Source organism: Phalacrocorax carbo, chromosome 9 (assembly GCF_963921805.1).
Source record: "Phalacrocorax carbo chromosome 9, bPhaCar2.1, whole genome shotgun sequence".
Taxonomy (NCBI): Eukaryota; Metazoa; Chordata; class Aves; order Suliformes; family Phalacrocoracidae; genus Phalacrocorax; species Phalacrocorax carbo.
Window position 1 is genome coordinate 30,613,123 of NC_087521.1, and position 19,566 is coordinate 30,632,688.

Below are 19,566 nucleotides of genomic sequence, written 5' to 3' on the forward strand. Positions count from 1 at the left end.
GTGCCCGTGCTGGAGACAGCAGGTGGGTTAGGTAAAGCATCGGTCTGACCCACTAGGGCATTCAATATCTTTTTAAGTGCATTTTTAAGTGCATTACAGCTTTCATATATTTTTAATACCCAATAAAATGCTGTTCTTATAAGTAGTCCTGTGTCGTATCTTCAATAGAAATTTCATACCACTTACTTTTTACAGCGCTCCTGCATTGCCTTTATCTCACATAAGGCAGGAAGGGCAGCTTCTGCCTCACTATTTTCAGATGTATTCAGGATGTTTCTTATTCGGTGAAGAAGTAAGAGTAAGATGAGCTGTTGCTGGTTGATGTTTTCCTCAAATGAGTTCACAAAATCTAGTAATTCCACCAGTTCCTCTCTGGTAGCCTTTTCTTTTTCTTTCAGACTTTCTGGCTGTTCTTCCTGAAGCTTATCGAGAATTATTGTTTCTCGTTCCAGCTAAGTAAACAGCATGTCAAAGTATGAGATAAAGTGCTTTTTTGTTCCATCACCTTAAGTTACATTATTCATTTACTTATACACATGACTAAGTACTGGGAATTACATACTCAGAGAGCTTGAACCTCTGAAGTGCGCCAAAACATCTAAGTTTACTCTAACAAAGCACATAACCATGCACAGAGTTGTTCTGGGTTCAGAGAATTGGTACTATGAATATCCCCATCATTTTTGACTCCAGGTTCAAGAAAGGCTGGGGATAACTGGCTGATCACTGGGTGGGAAATCATGTTTCACACTGATCTCAGCTCTTTATATGCTATTTTACTGAGGGCCCCATCCCTACCACGTTGCCCAAACCTTACACTTTGTCGAGCAACTCACCTCTTCATTGATGAATTTCCATTCCTGCTTTCGTTCTTCACAGTTAATTTCCAGCCCTTTTGCTGCCTCAAGCAAACCCAGCCAATTTTCCCACAGCACCGTTACAATCCTGCCCAGTGCCCGGTCACTTCTCTTGCATAATCTCATCAGCTCTCCGGAGATCTGCCTCAGCTTCACAAGATCATCTTCAGCCGAGTCAATGTTGGAGACTAAAATCTTATAGGAAAAATAAACGAGTAAATAAATAAAACAATATGGTCAGAAGTGTTAATGAAGCATTCAGTGACATGATTAGGATCCTCTAATAAAATGGCAATCAGCCTGCTGAGCTGGATAAATATCGTTGTAATGAGAGAATTCCGTTGGTTAAGACTACAGAGAAAGACAGGGTAAATAAAACAAAAAACACAGAGAGAAGAACAGAGTGCCCAGGCAATGAGGTAGTTCTTTCTGGTTATTTGGAAAGGAAGACAAATGAACAGGAGTTACAAATACATAAAATGACAAGCCTGTAATATGATGAGTACTAAAAGAGAAGGCAGCAAAGAGGTTTGTTATAGTGGAGGTCTGGCAGGGAGAGCCAGCAAGAGAGTCCTGGGTGGGGAAACTGGAAATCCTCCAATTTTCACTTCTGAGGGAAAACAACAGCAATGTTAGAAACCTGATCAGTGCTGGTCCTGCAAAGAAGCAATGAGGGATCTGAACAGAAGTGCAACATTGTCTTAAGCACAGATAATGTTTGATTTCTACAGTAATAAGATGTACTCATTTTACATGGCACTGACCTCTTCTCACTGGAGATCAATGATAGAACCCAAGGGAATGGCAGGAAGATGTGCCAGGGGAAGGTTAGGTTGGATATTAGGAAAGGGTTCTTCACCCAGAGGGTGGTGGAGCACTGGAACAGGCTCCCCAGGGAGGCATCACGGCACCAAGTCTGGCGATATTCCAGAAGCACATAGACAGTGCCCTCAGAGTCATGGTGTGAATTTGGGGCTGTCCTGTGCAGGGACAGGAGTTGGACTTGATGATCCTTGTGGGTCCCTTCCAGCTCATGACATTCTATGATTGTATGATTCTACACGGACAATTACAATCTGGTCTTTTTATAGGTATATAAATATATTCTGTGGCTTTATATATATAAATACAGGGTAAAGAATTTTACTTCTTTCTACTACAGTATCATATGCTGTGCATAGCTGCTACATCACAGTTTTGCATGAGCTTTTCAAGTTCTTCAAAGCATCTCTTACCTTGCTTTCTTCCAAGTGCTCCAAAGCTTCTTTATAAGATGTTGGTATTTGAGAAAATGACTGTCTAAGCATCTTTTCCAGTTTGTTAAGATTATCACACACCTTATCTTTGGTTTTTGTGTAGCTTTTATATTTTTCAAAATACCTGTAGGAAACAATTAATAGACCAATCAAATTTTGTTGTGGTTGCTCCTCTCTCCAACTAGAGAGAGGAGCAACCACTAGAATAATAAAAAAATCTTATTAACTAATAGTCTGTACTGTTTTGCAAGTTATCTCCAATTTGCATTTGTTATACTCTTCAGGTCTGATACCTGAGATACTTTAGAGATGCCGGTATAAATGCCCCACAGGTAAAGAAATGTAGGTATGTATATCCATGTGTCAGCCATGGAACTGCTCAAAAGCATTGCATGTCTTGATCTAAGTCTCCATCCTCCTCAGACATTCCCAAAAATTAGTTCCCAGTTTGTAACACACATTCTATTTGTCCCTACATTGGAATTATACACACCACACAAAGTATTATTTCTATATCTTGTCACCTCTCTTCTATTACCAAACCCTTTAAAGTCCTCCAGTTCTTTGATTATAAAAGCAGATTTTAAGGCTATGCTCAACAGAACCAGAAGCACTGGATCATTATTCAAGCAATTTAAAAATCCTTTACTCTGTGTCTCAGACTTTTTTTGTACATGTATCTGGAGACCCTTCAGATCTCTTGTTTGTTTCAGATGCCTTGTTTGGTCTTTACTTTCTCCAGCCATCAGAATAGCCTATGGAAGACATGCATTAGGGCCCCTTTGAAAACTGTTCTAACCTGCACCAGCACTAGACTAGAGACTGTGGAAATGTGCGTTCTTTTGATTCTGGTACTATATGACAGTCAGCTGAGCCCCATACATGCTTTCTGAATATACTAAGAATGACAGCATTGTAAATTATTAGCAATATGCTTATTGTCTGGTAGTTTCCCTTCCATTACAATCACAACCAGGAACAACAGAAATGCTTACAGTTCTTTATGCTGGTTCTATCGGAACACAAACAACACTGCATTTATTATGACTCAAATTTCTCTTAATAAGGAACACGATCTAGGAGGATCTCTTAAACCTACCTCTGTTCATCAGCTTCCATTCTTTGAGCCTTCTTCCTTAATGCCAAACTCTTATTGACTAGTTCTGTTAAAGTATTTCCCAGACATATTTTGTCTTCTGGTTTCACTAGGTTTTTCAGCTTGGAGTACAGGTTTTCTATGTTAGCCTTTGCAGAGTCGAATTCTTCTTGTTTCCATTGTGGGGTTTGACAGACCTCCTCTGAGCTACCGAGCTCTGCTGGGGCAGACTGGACTCGAGCTTCGTAGTCCTCAAGGAACCTGGTAGCCCTCTGAACAGCCTTGGTATAAAGCTCACTAGTCTTATATGCCTCCTGTAGAGCACTCTGAAAGTGTTAAAAAGACAAAGGAATAATTGAGAAGGACTGCTGTCCTCCTCTGGATTACCAGTGGTCTTCTCAGAATTTCACACCTGTCTGTCTTTGAGACCAATGCTCCCAGACTGGCCTGAGGAGGTGAGAGAGGACACGTGGCAAATGCACTCTGCTACCTCAGTAGTCACAGATCAGTGCTGTAACCTATGGATTGATTGCCCTCAACCATAGGAACAGGGGCTATGGGGGAACTGACAATACTGGAAAAGTCCAGAGAGAAGGATGGCAGGACACAAGATCTGTAAGATCCCTTATGGACATGGCAGTACCCATCCTGTTTAGACAAGAAAAGCCCACACGTTGATGCGTTATTCTGCTCCAGGAGATATCTCCACTGTGACTTACCAAACTGCTTTACTGAAACCTCTTCTCATATGTATTGATACACAGAATGATGTGTGATTTTGCCAGCTCTTGGATTCCCACAGGGCAGAGAAACTTTGGCATTGTGCTTCCCACGCAATACCCAAGCAGTGAAGATGAAGCACAGCAAACCAGGAAATCTGGCACAGGACCATAAGTCTGTCAGAGATGGTGAGTCCCTCCCACTGTTATTAGCTACTGCCTCATAGTTCCTCGTTTGTACCCACTGATCTCTTGGGCGGTCAGGGCACAGGTCGTCTTGACCAGGACACATTCCAGAACTTCTCTGCTATGAAGGTTACCACTGTTCTGGTTTCCAACATAGATTTATTTACTAACTCCTCCTCCTTGTATTAACTCTGCCCTTTAGCCTAAGCAGTCCTTTTCCAGACTGATTAAATTTCTCAGCTAGGTTTGCCACTTGCCCTTAGCTTATCAGGTTGAGCAAATTCAGTTTTATTAACTGCCTTCAACATTCCTCATCCCTCTAACAGCATCTGTTTTAATTTGAGTGAATCTTTCCTGACAAAGGCATCAAGAATTGGGTCGATTCTACAGAATTTCCAAAAGTAGAATTGTTTGTTGGACTCATTTGTGGACTGAGAAATCACAGAATGACAGAATCGTAGGGGTTGGAAGGGACCTCTGGAGATCACCTTGTCCAATCCCCAAAGATGATCCTCCAGCAATGCTTTATCATTGCCTTATATACTTGTGTTAAAGCCTTGGATCCCGGTTGCCTTTCCTTTGCTCACCCTCCCTGAGGCCTGATCATATTGGTTTGACCTGGTCTTTACTCTCCTTGAACACTCCGAACTGGTAAGCTTTTCTTTATAGTAGAAACAAGGAACTTCTGGGTTTTTTTTATCAGTGTCACTATTGAAAATGGTATACAAAATCAGGCCCAAGAATAATCCCAGGACAATTGTACCCAGTCTCTCTTCAGCTCAATATCTCAACCTTTTCATTCCTCCCCTTTACCGTTCTTTTCTTGTGCTAATCCCCACTGCTTGATTATAATCAAACTGAACTGAAAAGAACTAATTTCTCTGTGTCCTTAGCTTCTTATCGTGATTCCCATCATATTCACCAATTCTGAGATGATGATGGGCCAATTCAGTTCTAAGAATAAAAGGAGGATAAGTCACGAAAATATAAACATTACAGTCACAGGCACCTAATCTAATTTTTGGGAAAAGATATATGTCCATACCTTACTTTAATCAAATATACTTACAACACGGACAGCAATATCTGTCTTCAGTTGTATTTCATGATCTTTCAGTGTCTCTAATTTTGTTTCCATACCAACAGCCAGAGATTTTTCTTCTTGGTTTTCCCTCTCTTTTTCCATTATATATTTAATAGCAGAAAACTTTGCTTGCATCACACTCTGAATTGCTTCCCATCGCATCTTTTCATACTGCATCATTTTTATTTCTAAGAAAAGTGGCTGCTGGAGCTCTGATTGAATATGCTTTATAGTGTGGAATATGTGTTCTACTTCATTCTGGGTATCTTCCTTGTTTACACACTGGAGACCAGAGACAAAGTTTTGAAGAAACTGATTCAATTCCTCAACATCTTTCTCCAGGTTCTTTATTTCTTTCCACTTAGATTCTTTGAATGGTGTATCAAAGACCTCATTCTTGTTTACTTGATTTGCTACCTCCTCAATTAAGTACAAGATTTGCTGAACTGTCTGAAACAGGATCTGTGCAGATATAAGATTCTCAGCAGGAGAAGAGCTAGAGCTATCATTTAGGCTGTTAGCTTCTTTTCTTACAGTGGATGTCACTGTCTGGATTTCATTTAGCAATGCTTGAATCTCATCGCATTCCCTAACAACATTATCAAAGTGCATTATCTTCCCTTTAATTTTATTTTTAATTTTAAAAAATTTAGTTTGCAATTCATCCAGCTGCTGTGAGTCCCATTTTAGACCCAGGCATTCAAAGATCTCTTTGTACTTCATTATTTGTGACAAACTGGACTGAAAACCTAATACTTTTTCTGTAAGTGCTTTACATTTATCCTTCACTTCTTGCTTGGCACCTAATAATTCATCTTCTTCCAGGTTCATTTCACCATGGTGTAGATCATTAAGATCTCCCTGCAATGAAGTTATTCCTTCGGCAAACTCTCTGTAGACAGCTATCTTTCTTTCTAATTCATGAAGTTTACTCTGAATTTGCCTCTGTGTCTTCCTTGCTCTATTCTTCAGACTTCTTAACTGATCAGTCAAAAATAGTTTTTCAGACAGGGTCAGTACCCGAGCTGTGGCCTGACTCTCTCTACAGTGGGATGAGATAAGCCCTTCTATTTCCTGTACGCCCTTTAAAATCTCCTTTAAAATGGATTGTTTTTTGATTAATTCTGACCACGAGCTGGTTTGGTTCATGTCAGGCCTGGCAAGCATCTCACCATTTCGAAGCTGACAGTGTACTTTTTCCAATTCTGCAATAAATTTCTGCCTCTCCTCCAGCTGGAGCTCTAGGTGCTGTAATCTTTGAGCTGTTTTTAAAACAAGAGCCTTGTATGAATTCTGCAATGTTTGTAAAAGGGAAGTCATATCAGATGTCTCCTCTGGCTTCAAGTTGGGAACAATGTGCTGGAGCCCAGAGTCCAGGGATACAATCGCAGCTTCTTTGTTTAGAACTTCTGTGCTCGTAAGCTGACAGCTTCTGATCTGTGATCTAATATCACTGGGGAAAAGTGCTGCCTTCTGGTCAAGAGAGGACAGCGAACCTTTGACCCATGAAATACTTTCTTTCAGCCTCTTCATCATTTCACATTTCATGAGAGCAGGACCAGTGATCTGAACATCCTCTTGAGGAGTTTGTTGTGCTAACAATGCTTCCAATTTGCTCTGCAAATCACGTATAGAGTTCTCCAAAGCTACCTTCTCTTGATCGCTCCAAATTCTTTTCATCTGCAGCTCAATCCTTCGTTTTAATAGAGAAAGACCATGTTTAATATCCTGCAGCTCTGTGGTCCAAAGTACAGGGTATTTGACTTTTCCTTCGTTTGAGGAGTATAACTCTGCTTGTAAATACTGTTCTTGTATCAGTCTCTGAATATCCTGTGCTTTATTCATAAGCAGGTTAAATTCATCGATTTCTGCCACAACTTGATCATGTTTCTTTTGCACCGTTTGTTCCATGTGTTGCCACCATTGCTCCAGTTGCCTCATTTGGCTTTCGGTTAACACTTTATCCATGCATGTTAAATGCTGAGATAAACTTTCTTGCTGAGTTTTCAATTGGTTTAAGACATCTCTTTCTTTTTGCAAGGACTCTATGTATGCCTTAATTTTCTCCAGAAGAACCGCGTTGTTCATAGGACCCCTGCCAAAAATATGAGTAGCATTTTAAAAAAAAATTTCTCCTAAAACATGGACTAGACACATTTTAAAAAGATTATTTCAATGTTGAGAAAATTATTCATTCACTTTATTTGCTCAATCACATGTATCTCAATATTCTCTCACAAACTTCCTAACCACTGTTGCAGTATTATTATTTCTTGCTAATCCATACAGCATTAGTTATTTCTAGCTATCTCTGCAAGAAAGGTCTATTCTAAGGTATATCCTCTAAAACTGTAGTATATACTAATATAAAATGTGTCATTTCCTAAAGGAATGTAGCCTCCCTTTGACGTTATGATAAATAAAATTTTAAGAATCAACAATAGTGTTAAGTCGTCTCTAAGTGAATTAACATTTTATGGTAATTTCTGATTTACAATGAAGATAAAACTTAGCTATAAGAAAAACTTCAAAAACCCCCATTCCTTCAAGATTCATTTGGAGGAGTTTATCTACTCATCTTTTGTTTCCAGGAGCATTTTGAAATTCCCACCTAAAATCCATTTAGCGTCTAGATTTTTATTCAATTTTTTTAAATCTCTTTGACCTAAATCAACAATTTTATAAATTATTTTAAAGATTTTCAAATTATTGTGACGCATTATTGTGACTGATAGGCTAGTTCCATGTTCTGAAGATGAATTCATAAAAGGCACTAAATATTTCGTGTGTGTTGGTTACCTCTGAATTGGTACCGTAGACTTATTTATTGCCACAGAATTCTTCCTATGAAATAAGGTTAATTTCAGAGCAATGAGATATTTTGTTCAGAAAAAATTAGAACTGATGAGTCCTTAAAGAAAAATTGATATTTCACATCTGTCATACTTTTGCAAAAATATTTTGATATGGCTTTTACATAGGTTTTTAGCACAGCAACCATGTCTTTATTTTGCCTGAAAAATAGAGAGAGTAGATGTTGCCAAAGGATAGTGAAGAACCACCAGAAATGTTTCTGTTTAAGGCTGTTTAAACTTACAAACCTATGAGGCTTCCCTTGTGACCTAACGTTAACAAGATGGATAAAACACCATATTCTTGTCTGAGCATTATTTAAGTATGGCATGAAATTCGGTCTAGGCCTATATTTGTTCTGCAACCTGCTAAGAGAAACCCTCAACTATACTTACACTTTTATGTTATCTTTTTCTGTTGACAAATTTCTCATCGAGGACTGCGTGGCAGAAAGATTTTTTTGGTATTCATTAATTAAGCAGTACTGTTGTTGCTTCACTGCCTTAACATCATCTAGTTCTTGAAGCAGCCTGTCCCAGCAAGGCCCTGCAGACTCTGTGGTTTGCAGCTCTGCTCTGTTTGATTCTGTTGCCTTGGGAAACGCTTCTTGACTAGGACGCAAAGATTCTGCTTTCCATGTCTCCAGTTCAGTTTGTAAATTCTACAATCGAACCCACCACAGAGAGAGGATTAAAAGAGGAACTTCCAGCTTTCAGCATAAAATGCAGTTAAATACTGATACACCAACAAACATATGCTTGCACAGTCACATGGAGATGGACACACAAGACTGTGCACATCGTGGAAGCACACGTGCAACCACAAGTCTATTTACTACTGCACTCTAGAAGAGCAGTACAAAATACGGTATTTACATGGGCATATTTGCATTAAGGCACAGTGGTTTTAGATTACCTGGTAGACAAACTGACTAAACATGCAATCAAACCTTGGATCTGACTATATGCAACGATTCTGTTTTGCCCAAGGGAATATTTCTGTAAGTGTATCACTACATTGACAATAAGAAATGGCTTTGCAATTTCCGTACCTCCAGCTCTTTTAGTTGTTCATTTATGAGAACAATATCCAGTTCAGCCACTTCATTTTTCAGCTCATTGACCTTTTGTTCCTCTTCAAAATATTCAGTGTTTACTTGCAATCCAGGAAATACTTCCTTCTGGAAAACCACTTCTGCACCTGCGTCCTACCATGCAAAACAGGATTCTTATTTCTGAAAGTCCTGAACCAACAAGTTTTCTGACTGCAACACTTTGCTTCACCTGATTAAGCCTGCTGTGGCTTCCCCCATAGCATCAGTGGGTCAACCAGGACCCAGAGGCTGGGATCTCCATCACTAACCCCCACCTCTGCAGTCACCCTGCCTTGCCAGCACTGCTCATATAGCTCTGAAATCTCTCCCCATCATTTTAAGTTTGAAACTCTGATATCCCTACCTTCAAATAACATCCTCCCTGCACCCACCTCTGCTACTAATAAATGCACAGGTCTATCCTGTCTTCTCCCCTTCCTCCTTACATGTTCTTGGACATTTAACCTCTCCTCACACCCACGTTCCTTCCACTCAGCACCTGCCTTGATATACTGCTGTGTCCTTCACCAGGACCATCTCTTCAACTGTTCTTCATAGGGCGACTCATGCATGAAGCAGCTGGGTTGTGACACAAAGCCACAGCTGCTACTGCCACAAGTGCTATCCAAAATCAGGGGCAAGATGAGAGCATTAGGGAGCATGTCTCAGTCGGGATGGGGAGGAAGGGAATGGGGGGCTCCAGAGCCAGTCCATGGCACTGCTGTCAATTCCCACAATGACAGAAAGACAAGTCACTTGGGGTGTGACCAGGTTTAACAGCCCATCAGCTGAGCTGAGGTCATTGCCCAAGTGAATGCCCTTAGCCAGCCCCAGTTCAGATGTAAAACATAACCCTCTAGATCACCTTCAGCTACTACACACAACAACATAAATGAAATGTCACAGGCTTATTGGGTCACATGGCGATACCGTAAAAACCTTTCTCCCTTCTCCCAGTACCCATCTATATCTGGTCTAAACTGTGATCTGTTCCACATATAGACTTCATGTCAGTGAATGTGTACAAATATACAGATATGACTACAGTGTGAGCTTCTCCATAGTACCAACATATAAAATGAGCAACGATTAAATATTCTTGTTTGATAAACTTACTGTAAACTTTAGATACTATTTTACTAGGATGCAGCCAGCTAACCCTGCAGCCATATCACTTGTAAGCTGTCACTGTTGTCTGCCTCTCTGTGGATCATGAGCTATCCAAAATATACCTGCTTCCAAGGGTGGGAAACATGCAGCACATTGTAGACATTATCAGAAAAGAATAATTCTATTTATTTGAACTCTTCTGGTTATTTTCAGTCAAAACTGAAGGGCACCACTCATGAAATAGTCAATCAGAGAACTTTTCCATTTCTCTGTGTATACATCAATTACGGTTATATCAATTCAGACATAAGATTTCATCTTAAGAGACTTTGGAGTGCCGTAGAACTGAAGTAAGCAGAAAAAACTCAGCTAAGCTATCACAGAGTCAGGAGAAAATTCACTTTACCAGAGTGAAATATAAACGCATCAAAACACAGAGAAAAGTAAGTGTCCTGACACTAAGAAAAACCTCAGGATTACTGTGTACACGCTTTGGTTGTTTGTATGATGTTCTCTACATACACCATGGCACTGCCTCCCCGGATACACAGACACATAGATAGTGTCAATCTCCCCACACAGAGTTTTAAGGTTTCCCACAGTTTTTCAGTCCAACAGATGGTTGGAGAGGGAGGAAAATAGGAGAAGGGAAGAGAATGGTGTTGCTAACCAGCTACTGTCCTTCAGGGCTCCCCTGCTGACTCTTTGCAGTGCAGGCCAGTGAGAAAACACCAAACATGACTCTGGCTTCTCGCCCGCAGCCTAAATCCTTTCTTATCCAACACCTTCCTCAGGAAATCAGCAGAATCAACTTTCCCTTCCCTTTGCAAGCTCCAAATCAATTGAATACAAACATCAACAGATCATGTTTAGAAGTGAAAATCAGTCAATTCAGAATAGAATATGTAGTTACTGATAATTTTACAGTTAGTCAAGAACAAGCGATAAAGTAGAATAGCATAGCATAGCATAGACCAGCACCCTCAGATCCCTTTCTGCAGGGCTGCTTTCCAGCCACTGCTCTCCCAGTTTATTCTTGTGCCCAGCATTACTGCATCCCAAGTACAGGATCTGGCATTTGGACTTGTTAAATTTCATCCCATTAATCACTGCCCAATGCGCCAATCTATCTAGATCCCTCTGCAAGGCATCTTGTCCCTCAAGAGAGTCAATAGCACCTCCTAGTTTGGTATCATCAGCAAATGTGCTAATAGTGTGTTCGACTCCTGCATCTAGATAACTGATAAATATATTGAACAGAACTGGCCCTAGAATTGAGCCCTTTGAGCTCTCCCCTTCAGTTAGTTCTTTACCCAAAGCTCCATGAACCTGCTCACCCCACAGCTAAACAACTCGTCCAGAAGGATGCTGTGAGGAAAAGTATCAAAAGCCTTACTAAAATCCAGAAAAACTACATCCACTGCCTTCCTTTCATCTACTAGGTGGGTGACATTATCATAGAAGGATATCAGTTAAACAGGACTTTCCCTTCGTGAACCCATGTTGACTGTGCCTGATCTGTACCAGTTGTGTTTAATATTTTTATCAATGATCTGGATGAGGGGACTGAGTGCACCCTCAGTAAGTTTGCAGATAACACCAAGCTGGGTGGGGGTGTTGACCTGTTTGAGGGTAGGAAGGCTCTACAGAGGGACCTGGACAGGCTGGATCCATGGGCTGAGGTCAGCTGTGTGAGATTCAACAAGGCCAAGTGCCGGGTCCTGCACTTCCATCACAACAACCCCACGCAGTGCTACAGGCTTGAGGAGGAGTGGCTGGAGAGCTGCCTGGCAGGGAAGGACCTGGGGGTGCTGGTCAACAGCCAGCTGAACATGAGCCAGCAGCGTGGCCAGGTGGCCAAGAAGGCCAACAGCATCCTGTACCTTGTTATTAATTTGCTTGAATTCATTCTCCTTTTCCTATTTTATTTATTTTCTTATGTTGGATCACCCTTGGATTTCAGTTTTCTTATCTGCCTTCCTTGTGAGGGCAAAGACTATCACAGCTAACTATAACATGGAAAAAAGTTCCACTGATTAACAATTTAAAGAGAAAATCTAAATATCATAAAATAAAGACTGATTATGATGGCTCTGAAAACGAAAATTGCTCTTTTGAACAGATCCACTGAGAAATATGATGTGGCTAGCACTTTATCCGAAGTTCAGAACTACCATGGACATAAAGCAGAACCATACACAATAGTCTTGATTTTGATGTGACAGTAATTGCCTCTTATTTTAGAGCAGAACTTCAGCTGAAGCCCATGTAGAAACAAAAATTCAATGACTGACAAATGCAGCTTGGAATAACACAACGTGGGTTACCTCACGTGCAAGAACTAGGGGGTTAGACTCCAGACCATCTTTTTCAGCTGCTGCAGATTTCAGGACTTGACTCTTCTGGCACATCCTTTGTTGAACCTGCTCCACGTCTTCTTTATATGACTGATTCTTGACATCACTAGGTTTCTCCTTTGGGTGTAAGAAAAAGAAAAGAAACAAGTAACCAAAAAGCCCTAATCAAACCTACTGAATAGTAATTGCAGTGCTTGAGGTGACAAAGATACGAAGCCCATAATTATAGGCAGACGAGGAAAACCACAATTACATCTTATAATTTATTTTGGGCAGGGTTATGGCAAAGGAAACCATTTAGAAGAAGCAGTGCTGTAATTATTTTATAAATTCTTAGAAAAATTGCAGATTGCAAGTGTTCTTCCTCTGACCTACCCTGTTCATGTTTCATTATTCTAAGCATGGACCTTGAACTGTGTACCCCTGGATGCAGTTTGAATGCATTTTTTAAAAGGTTTAGCTTCTTCCTAAGGCTCCAGTCTTGTACTTGTACTGTAGACAGACAGTCTGTGGTTAGACACCCAGCCTATCACCAGGCAGGATATTCCCGTGGGCAGCTGGGAGTTTGCTGTATGTACATGCTAAGGTATTTGCTGACTGTAAGTTCTGCCTGAGTTTGTTTATCATCTGGGGACAGATAAAATAAAACAGCCACCTACACAAAATAAAGAATGGCAAATCCTTACAGCATGACCATGGTGGAGAGCACAGCATTAGGGACCTATCTGTGCTGCACGGATATCAGAGCTAGTGGCTGCAAGTCAGATAGGGTATGTACTGAAAGTAGCCCACCTGCAACCCAGAATGAACAAAAGTACCCCAATTCTCAGCAAGCTCACAAGTGCACACTGTGCTCCACCTTGTCACAGCTACACTGCTTTCAGTATCTCATACAGTTTGCTAAAACTCAAGGTCTGAGAAGAGACTGGCTCTGTCTTCTCTATAACACCCCTTCAGGGAGGGGATGACAGCAACGAGACCCCTCTTAGACTTTTCACGTCCAACCAGAACTTAGCCTCTTCCCACTAATTATGGCTGCAGCTCCTAAACACTGCTCTAGTTTGTCAAAATTCCCCTTGTACCAGGGTGCACCAAACAGGACACAGCATTTCAAAGGCAACCTCACACATGCAAAGTAAGTATGTAAATAAGAAATCTAAATAAATGAAAAAGACTCAAACAAAATAACACTATTCAAGCAAAATGGCAGGAAGACTTCACAATATGTCCAGGTGACTTGGAAGGCAATATCCTCAGCAAACCACTTTGTGGCAGCCCATGATAATGAAAAAAATCCAAACCCCTCCATACTAATTTTAAATGTACAGGAAAGGATTCAGAGAGTTAACACATAATAAGTATACAGCACATCAGGCAAAAATACCTCAGTGTAACTTGAGTTTTTATTAATTATTAGTATATACCCACTGCAACTAAAATGTATACATATACCTTCAAATTCAATCCCTCTTATGTAATCTCACATCCAGTTACCTCTGCTGGACATGTTTCCTTTCTTGATTCATCACTTTCAATACCCAGACCATCCTGACGCCTTTCCACTTCTGCTTCACCACCTGGAACCGCACTGTCCAGAACATCCTCTTGGACCCTATCATGTTTGTCCATACCTGGACTCTCTTCATCAGCCTCCCCCTGATTTGAAAAACACAAAATGTTTATAACCAGTAAAAGTCACAGTCCAAAATCTAAGTTTACTAAGGAATGTCACACTCTACAAGCTGTCTACTCTATCTTCAGCTTAGCTTAATGAATGAAGGAAAAGGCCAAGGTAACCCAAACCCAGAGACTCTTGGAAACACCTGCTCAGATCAGTTTGCTGTATTGGGACCTTAATCACTATGAAACACAAATCCAACAGGAGTAAATGCTCACATGATTTGTAATACTGTCATAGAAGCTTCTGCTTAGACACATTTGGCAACTCTAACTATTGATCTTCCTCCTTCTCCAGAAATCCCGGTATGGATGGTTTCCACTCTGATATTTTGGGTCATCTCTCCCAGCTACTGTTATCACTCAGTGTCCTGCACACGTGAAGTCATTTACAGTGTCAATGTCCTGAGGTCCCCTAAAGACAGCAGTTCCAGGTTAGTGACCTCTCATTACCTACTTTGTCAGTGTGGGTGGCAAAACCCATTGAAGTCACAGGTATGTTGCAGGTTCTGCATCATGGAGAAAGTGGGTCCAAGCCCTGGGGCTTGGAGAGATCATAAATTCGTCTCTTGCCCACTTCGCATGTGCAAGCCTGAGGGGACAATTTGGAGAACATAATTTATTGTTCTTTTCATCAGGTAAGGAAAATATGTCTCTGTAAGACTACAGGTTTTAAGGAATTACGTATGCATTTCTGGAGAACAAACACACACATATATCTATGTACTGACATGTATCAGAACATATTTGTCAGGCACCTGAACAGTCTGCCCCAATCTGTCCTTGCTTTGATGGATACCCTGTAATGGGCTGTCTGACAATACACTGCCTTCCCCCAAAAGTGGATCATTTTGCTCATCTGTCTTTGACATATTTCCATTTACATCTTGACCCTAAGAGAAATGATATAAAAAAAAACCTGCTTGTATGACTGTAACATTGTATTTTAACATTAGAACTCTGAATGGCAAAAATTATTATCTATGAAAACGAACAGGACAAACATTGTGCTGCAGTTCTAAACAAGTCTCACTGGTTTGAGAGAAGCTCTAAGTTCTTTGGCAGAGGCTTATCTGCAGTTTTCTCATCTATACACCTTCTCCCTTTGTGTCCTGACCAAGGATACCTGCTCTAATTACGTGCAAGAGAGCTATACACAGGTTGTGTTTAAAAGGAAAACTGCCCTTTGGAACAGACATTATTGGCTCATTACAGACTTGTTATAACAAGTTAAGGGAGTTCTCTACATCTTTGACTTCGACGCATATTTACAGAAGACGTAGTTTCAATGAAATTAAGGATGCAATATAGGATGTGCTATACAAAACATCTGAGACGCACATGCCTCTTTAACCAATCTTCCACTGTCGTTACTGTCAAGAAATATACTCACATCATGCATTTCTAAAGGCTCGTTTAACTCTACTGCTGTGGGGCTCTCTTCTGCAGCGACAGGAGTATCAGAAGTGATCTGTATCTCTCTCTTCAGCATTGTATCTGCCTTATCTTCCATTTGTATTTCATTACCAAACTCATCTTTTAACTGAAGGGCTTCACTGAAAATATTTTCTTCCTTTTGCTTGACATTTTCAAGTCTTTCTTCCAGACTCCTGTGTTCACTCTGAAGTGTTTCAATCTCATCCTTAATAAACTTCTGTCCTGGTGAAGAGGTGTTTTGTTTAACAGTTTCTGCTAAAACCAAAATCTTCTTTAATGTGTCTTCACATCGACTAAGAGGTGCTTGTTGTTCCTTTAAACACGAAGAAAACATTTTATTGAAAAGTATCTTCACTTGATATACTTAATCACTAAAATCATAAATATTTGTTGTGAACAACAAACTGTGCTGAAAAGTACATGCAGACCTATTTGCTGCAGAAAGTCAAATACTAAACCAGTAATTTTAGTCAGCCATTTTTATGAACAGAACACCTGAAGCTATAAGCATTACGACAACGATAAAATGATCAGATAGTATGCGGTGAGGTGCATGAGAACTTTCTAAGTTCTCCTATTCCTTGTTACTTGTTAGAGGTATAGCAAATTCTGGAGAAAGGGGAATTGCAGCGATCCATATCTAAGCTATGGTTTCAGCTCTCAGCATCTCTCTACCCTCACAGCTACAAGACTTATCCATTCTGCCAAAGTGCAAAAGAATGTCTACTTATGCACGAAGGACACTTCTTAAAACTGAACTTGGCTCACCGACTTTTTCCTAAGCTTTCTACTCTGGCTAATTTAAAGACATTTACTAACACCAAATTTAATGATCTCTTTCCTCATTATGCCCAGAGAGGGAAAAAAAACCCTACCAACCAAACTGAAGAAGCCTGTGTGCTTGAGTTAGGACAAGTCTACCTTCAGTTCAGCTGACAGTAAAGGTCCACTCAGTTCATTAAGAATTGTTTTAGGCCTACAATTATCTTGATAAAAGGAACACCATATATACTACAAATTTTAGAAAGGTTTCTTAGCTTTTCAGTTTAACATAATTAGCAGCTCTCTATTACAAATGTGATGGTGTCTACAAGCCCCTAGGGCATAGGCCCACTTTCTCCATGATGAAAACCTCCAACATACCTGTGATTTCAACTGCTCTTGCTCAGCTGATGGTGGTTGCATTGCTGGACCTTCACAATCAGCAAGCCTCTCAGATACAGTTTTCAGCTCAGTGCTCAGGCCTGCTACCATATCCTGAAACTGCTGATGCTCTTGAACACGACTTTCCAATGTCTGCACTATGGACTAGAAACAACGGAGTTTCTAAGGATTAGTCCACCATTAACTCAAACAAATATAAGTTATCTACAGACTGACACAGCTTTTCCAGGACCTCAGCAGCACAAAAGCCTTGCCTGTTTCATATAAGATATCCAGCTAATCACAGGTGCACAGAAAATATTTTGCCCTCTTCCCAGTGCATATTGGACTCCACCAGGAACAAAATCTTCATTAGTAGCAGGAAGCAGAAGAGTTTGCATTCCCTAAGAATGTACTTCTAATGGGGATGTTTTCTATCCACAGTGGATGAAAGATTAGACGTAGAATGCCACATAGGGTGAAAATGCAATTTGCACTAAACTGGGTAGAACCAGTAACAACAAACAAGATGCAGCAAAAAAGCCATTCATCCTTCCAAAAGGGGAAAAAAAAACCCCGTGGCTTATACAGCTATAAAATGTTATTCTTCACACTTACCTTGGTCTCTTTTTAAAAAATATTTATTGCTCTGCAAAGCACAATGTGGTGAAAAATTTGAGTTTCTGGTGCTTTTTTTCCCCACAGCAAGAGAGAGAGAGGAATTCCCCGCCCTTCTGCAGAGGAACTTTAACCACTCCCAGTTTTACCCATAAACTTGCCAGCTAAATGACACTACAGGCTGCAGTGAGAACTGCAACCAACAGGCATACCCATAATCTCGTAAGGAGAGAGAGTGAGGTTCCAACCTGTAGCTGGCTGAGCAGACTTTCATGTTGGTGCTTTAATTCCAGCCATTCCACCTCTGTGAGGCAAGGATCCCCAGTGTGACCCTGCAGGTGATCTTCCTGGCTTTTCAGTTCATTAAATCGGGAAGTTAAATCTTCTGCTTTCTGCAGGAGGTCGGCATAGTTTGTCAGCTGAGCTTTTTTCTCCCGCAAACCGGGCTGAAGGGCAAAACCCATCTCCTGTTGCTGTTTCTCCAGTTCAGTTAGAGCCAGTCTCAGATCTTCTTTGCTTCTCTTATGTTCCTCCCTGTTGAACTGAAGTTGCTCTTGAGGGCTAAGAAAAAATACTGTGTTTAGTAATATTAAAAATGTTTTTTATTCATTACCTAGAACATGTCAAATTTTGAACAAGTCAACCATTAGAATAAACGAGCATACTGAATACTTTTCTTCAGGTTTTAAATTACTGGCCAGCTTTAGACTAGAATTTTCAAGGAGATGAAAATGAAAAACACTGAAGTTATTGCTGCCAAACTGGACTTAAATGCAGGACAAGTGACTAACCCTCTTAAACCTTAACCTATAAACCCATAGTTTCTAGCATCTGAGATGTGAGGCTCATGCTCTGTATTTTTCACTTTTCATTACAGCAGAAATTCTGTTTAAAAACTACAATATGGCTATGAATATATTTTCCTTGACAACTTCTTATGACAGCCTCCCGAAAGGGAATGTTATGTAGAAGAGACATTGTGATGGTTGAAAGGCGGGGGGGGGGGGGGGGTGCGGGGTTTAGAGATACAGACAACAAAACCAGCAAATGCAATATGGGTCATGTTAGCACAGCCCAGGGCCTGCTTTTCTGACCTTGACATTGGATTTCAACTTGTGTGCTTTATAAGCATGTGTGCTGATCTGCTGCAGGTGAACAGGTTGCATTTGTCCACAGGAGACACGCAACTATGATCAGTTACAAAAAATGTAACATTTTTATGTTCACATTTAGTGATGAAGCTCAGATATTTTCCAGATGGAACTTAAATGCCAACATTTGAAAATATGATCCCACACAAACAAATCCAAATAAATAAAGTCTGGCTGTAATTCTGTAAAGTACAGCAGGATAAATGAGGACAAAAGCAAAGCTTAAGTGTTTTGGCTTTTGCCCCTCAAGATTCTTTTTTTTTTTTTTTTTGGCAAATGACAAATAAAGCATAGCTTCACATATGTTAAGTACTCTTGCTTCAAGTTCCCTATTCCAGCTTCACATGGCTGCTGCTACTGTGTTGCATCTGTTATTCACAGGCCTGATCCTGCAAGGTCCTGAGCATCTCTTCAGGTGTGTTGACCACCTCATCTCCTGTCATCTTTTCAGCATACTGTGAAGAGGGTTCTCTGCATTCCACTGTGCTGGATCTCTCATAGCCAAAGCTCTGTCTTTCTGAACACCGCTTGTACTGCTTTTACTGAGTGCTCAGTAGCAAGAGAAGGCAACTGAATATTCTCAAACACGCTTATTTTTAATAATTCATTCCCTGGTCATTTTCTTACAAAAAACTATACAGTAGGCCTACTCTAGCTTCCATTGACCTCAACAGTAAAGTTCCAGTGATTTTACTGAAAGTTGGTTCAAGAAATTTACGGCAGAGAAGTATCTTGAAAGCGTCTGCATGTGTAAAATCAGAACTTCAGTTTATGCCCTACACAACACACCTGGAATCATAGAATCATGGAATGGTGTGGGTTGGAAGGGACCTTTAGAGGGCATCTAGTCTGAGCAGGGACATCTTCAACTACATCAGGTTGCTCAGAGCCCCGTCCAACCTGCCCTTGGATGTTTCCAGGGATGGGGC

General features: G+C 40.5%; 1 protein-coding gene across 1 annotated transcript in view; it reads right to left on the reverse strand.

Annotated features, from left to right (window-relative positions):
• SYNE2 (spectrin repeat containing nuclear envelope protein 2) overlaps window positions 1-19,566 on the reverse strand; it is a 197,669-nt gene that overhangs the window by 111,251 nt on the left and 66,852 nt on the right. The window contains exons 42-53 of the mRNA XM_064460954.1: window positions 17,735-18,047; window positions 16,869-17,033; window positions 15,682-16,038; window positions 14,106-14,267; window positions 12,582-12,728; window positions 9,103-9,258; window positions 8,447-8,712; window positions 5,184-7,293; window positions 3,213-3,535; window positions 2,093-2,237; window positions 837-1,052; window positions 187-452 (exon numbers count right to left, since the gene is read on the reverse strand). Of these exons, the coding sequence (XP_064317024.1) occupies window positions 187-452; window positions 837-1,052; window positions 2,093-2,237; window positions 3,213-3,535; window positions 5,184-7,293; window positions 8,447-8,712; window positions 9,103-9,258; window positions 12,582-12,728; window positions 14,106-14,267; window positions 15,682-16,038; window positions 16,869-17,033; window positions 17,735-18,047 (4,626 nt within the window). The remainder of the gene's footprint in view (window positions 1-186; window positions 453-836; window positions 1,053-2,092; window positions 2,238-3,212; window positions 3,536-5,183; window positions 7,294-8,446; window positions 8,713-9,102; window positions 9,259-12,581; window positions 12,729-14,105; window positions 14,268-15,681; window positions 16,039-16,868; window positions 17,034-17,734; window positions 18,048-19,566) is intronic.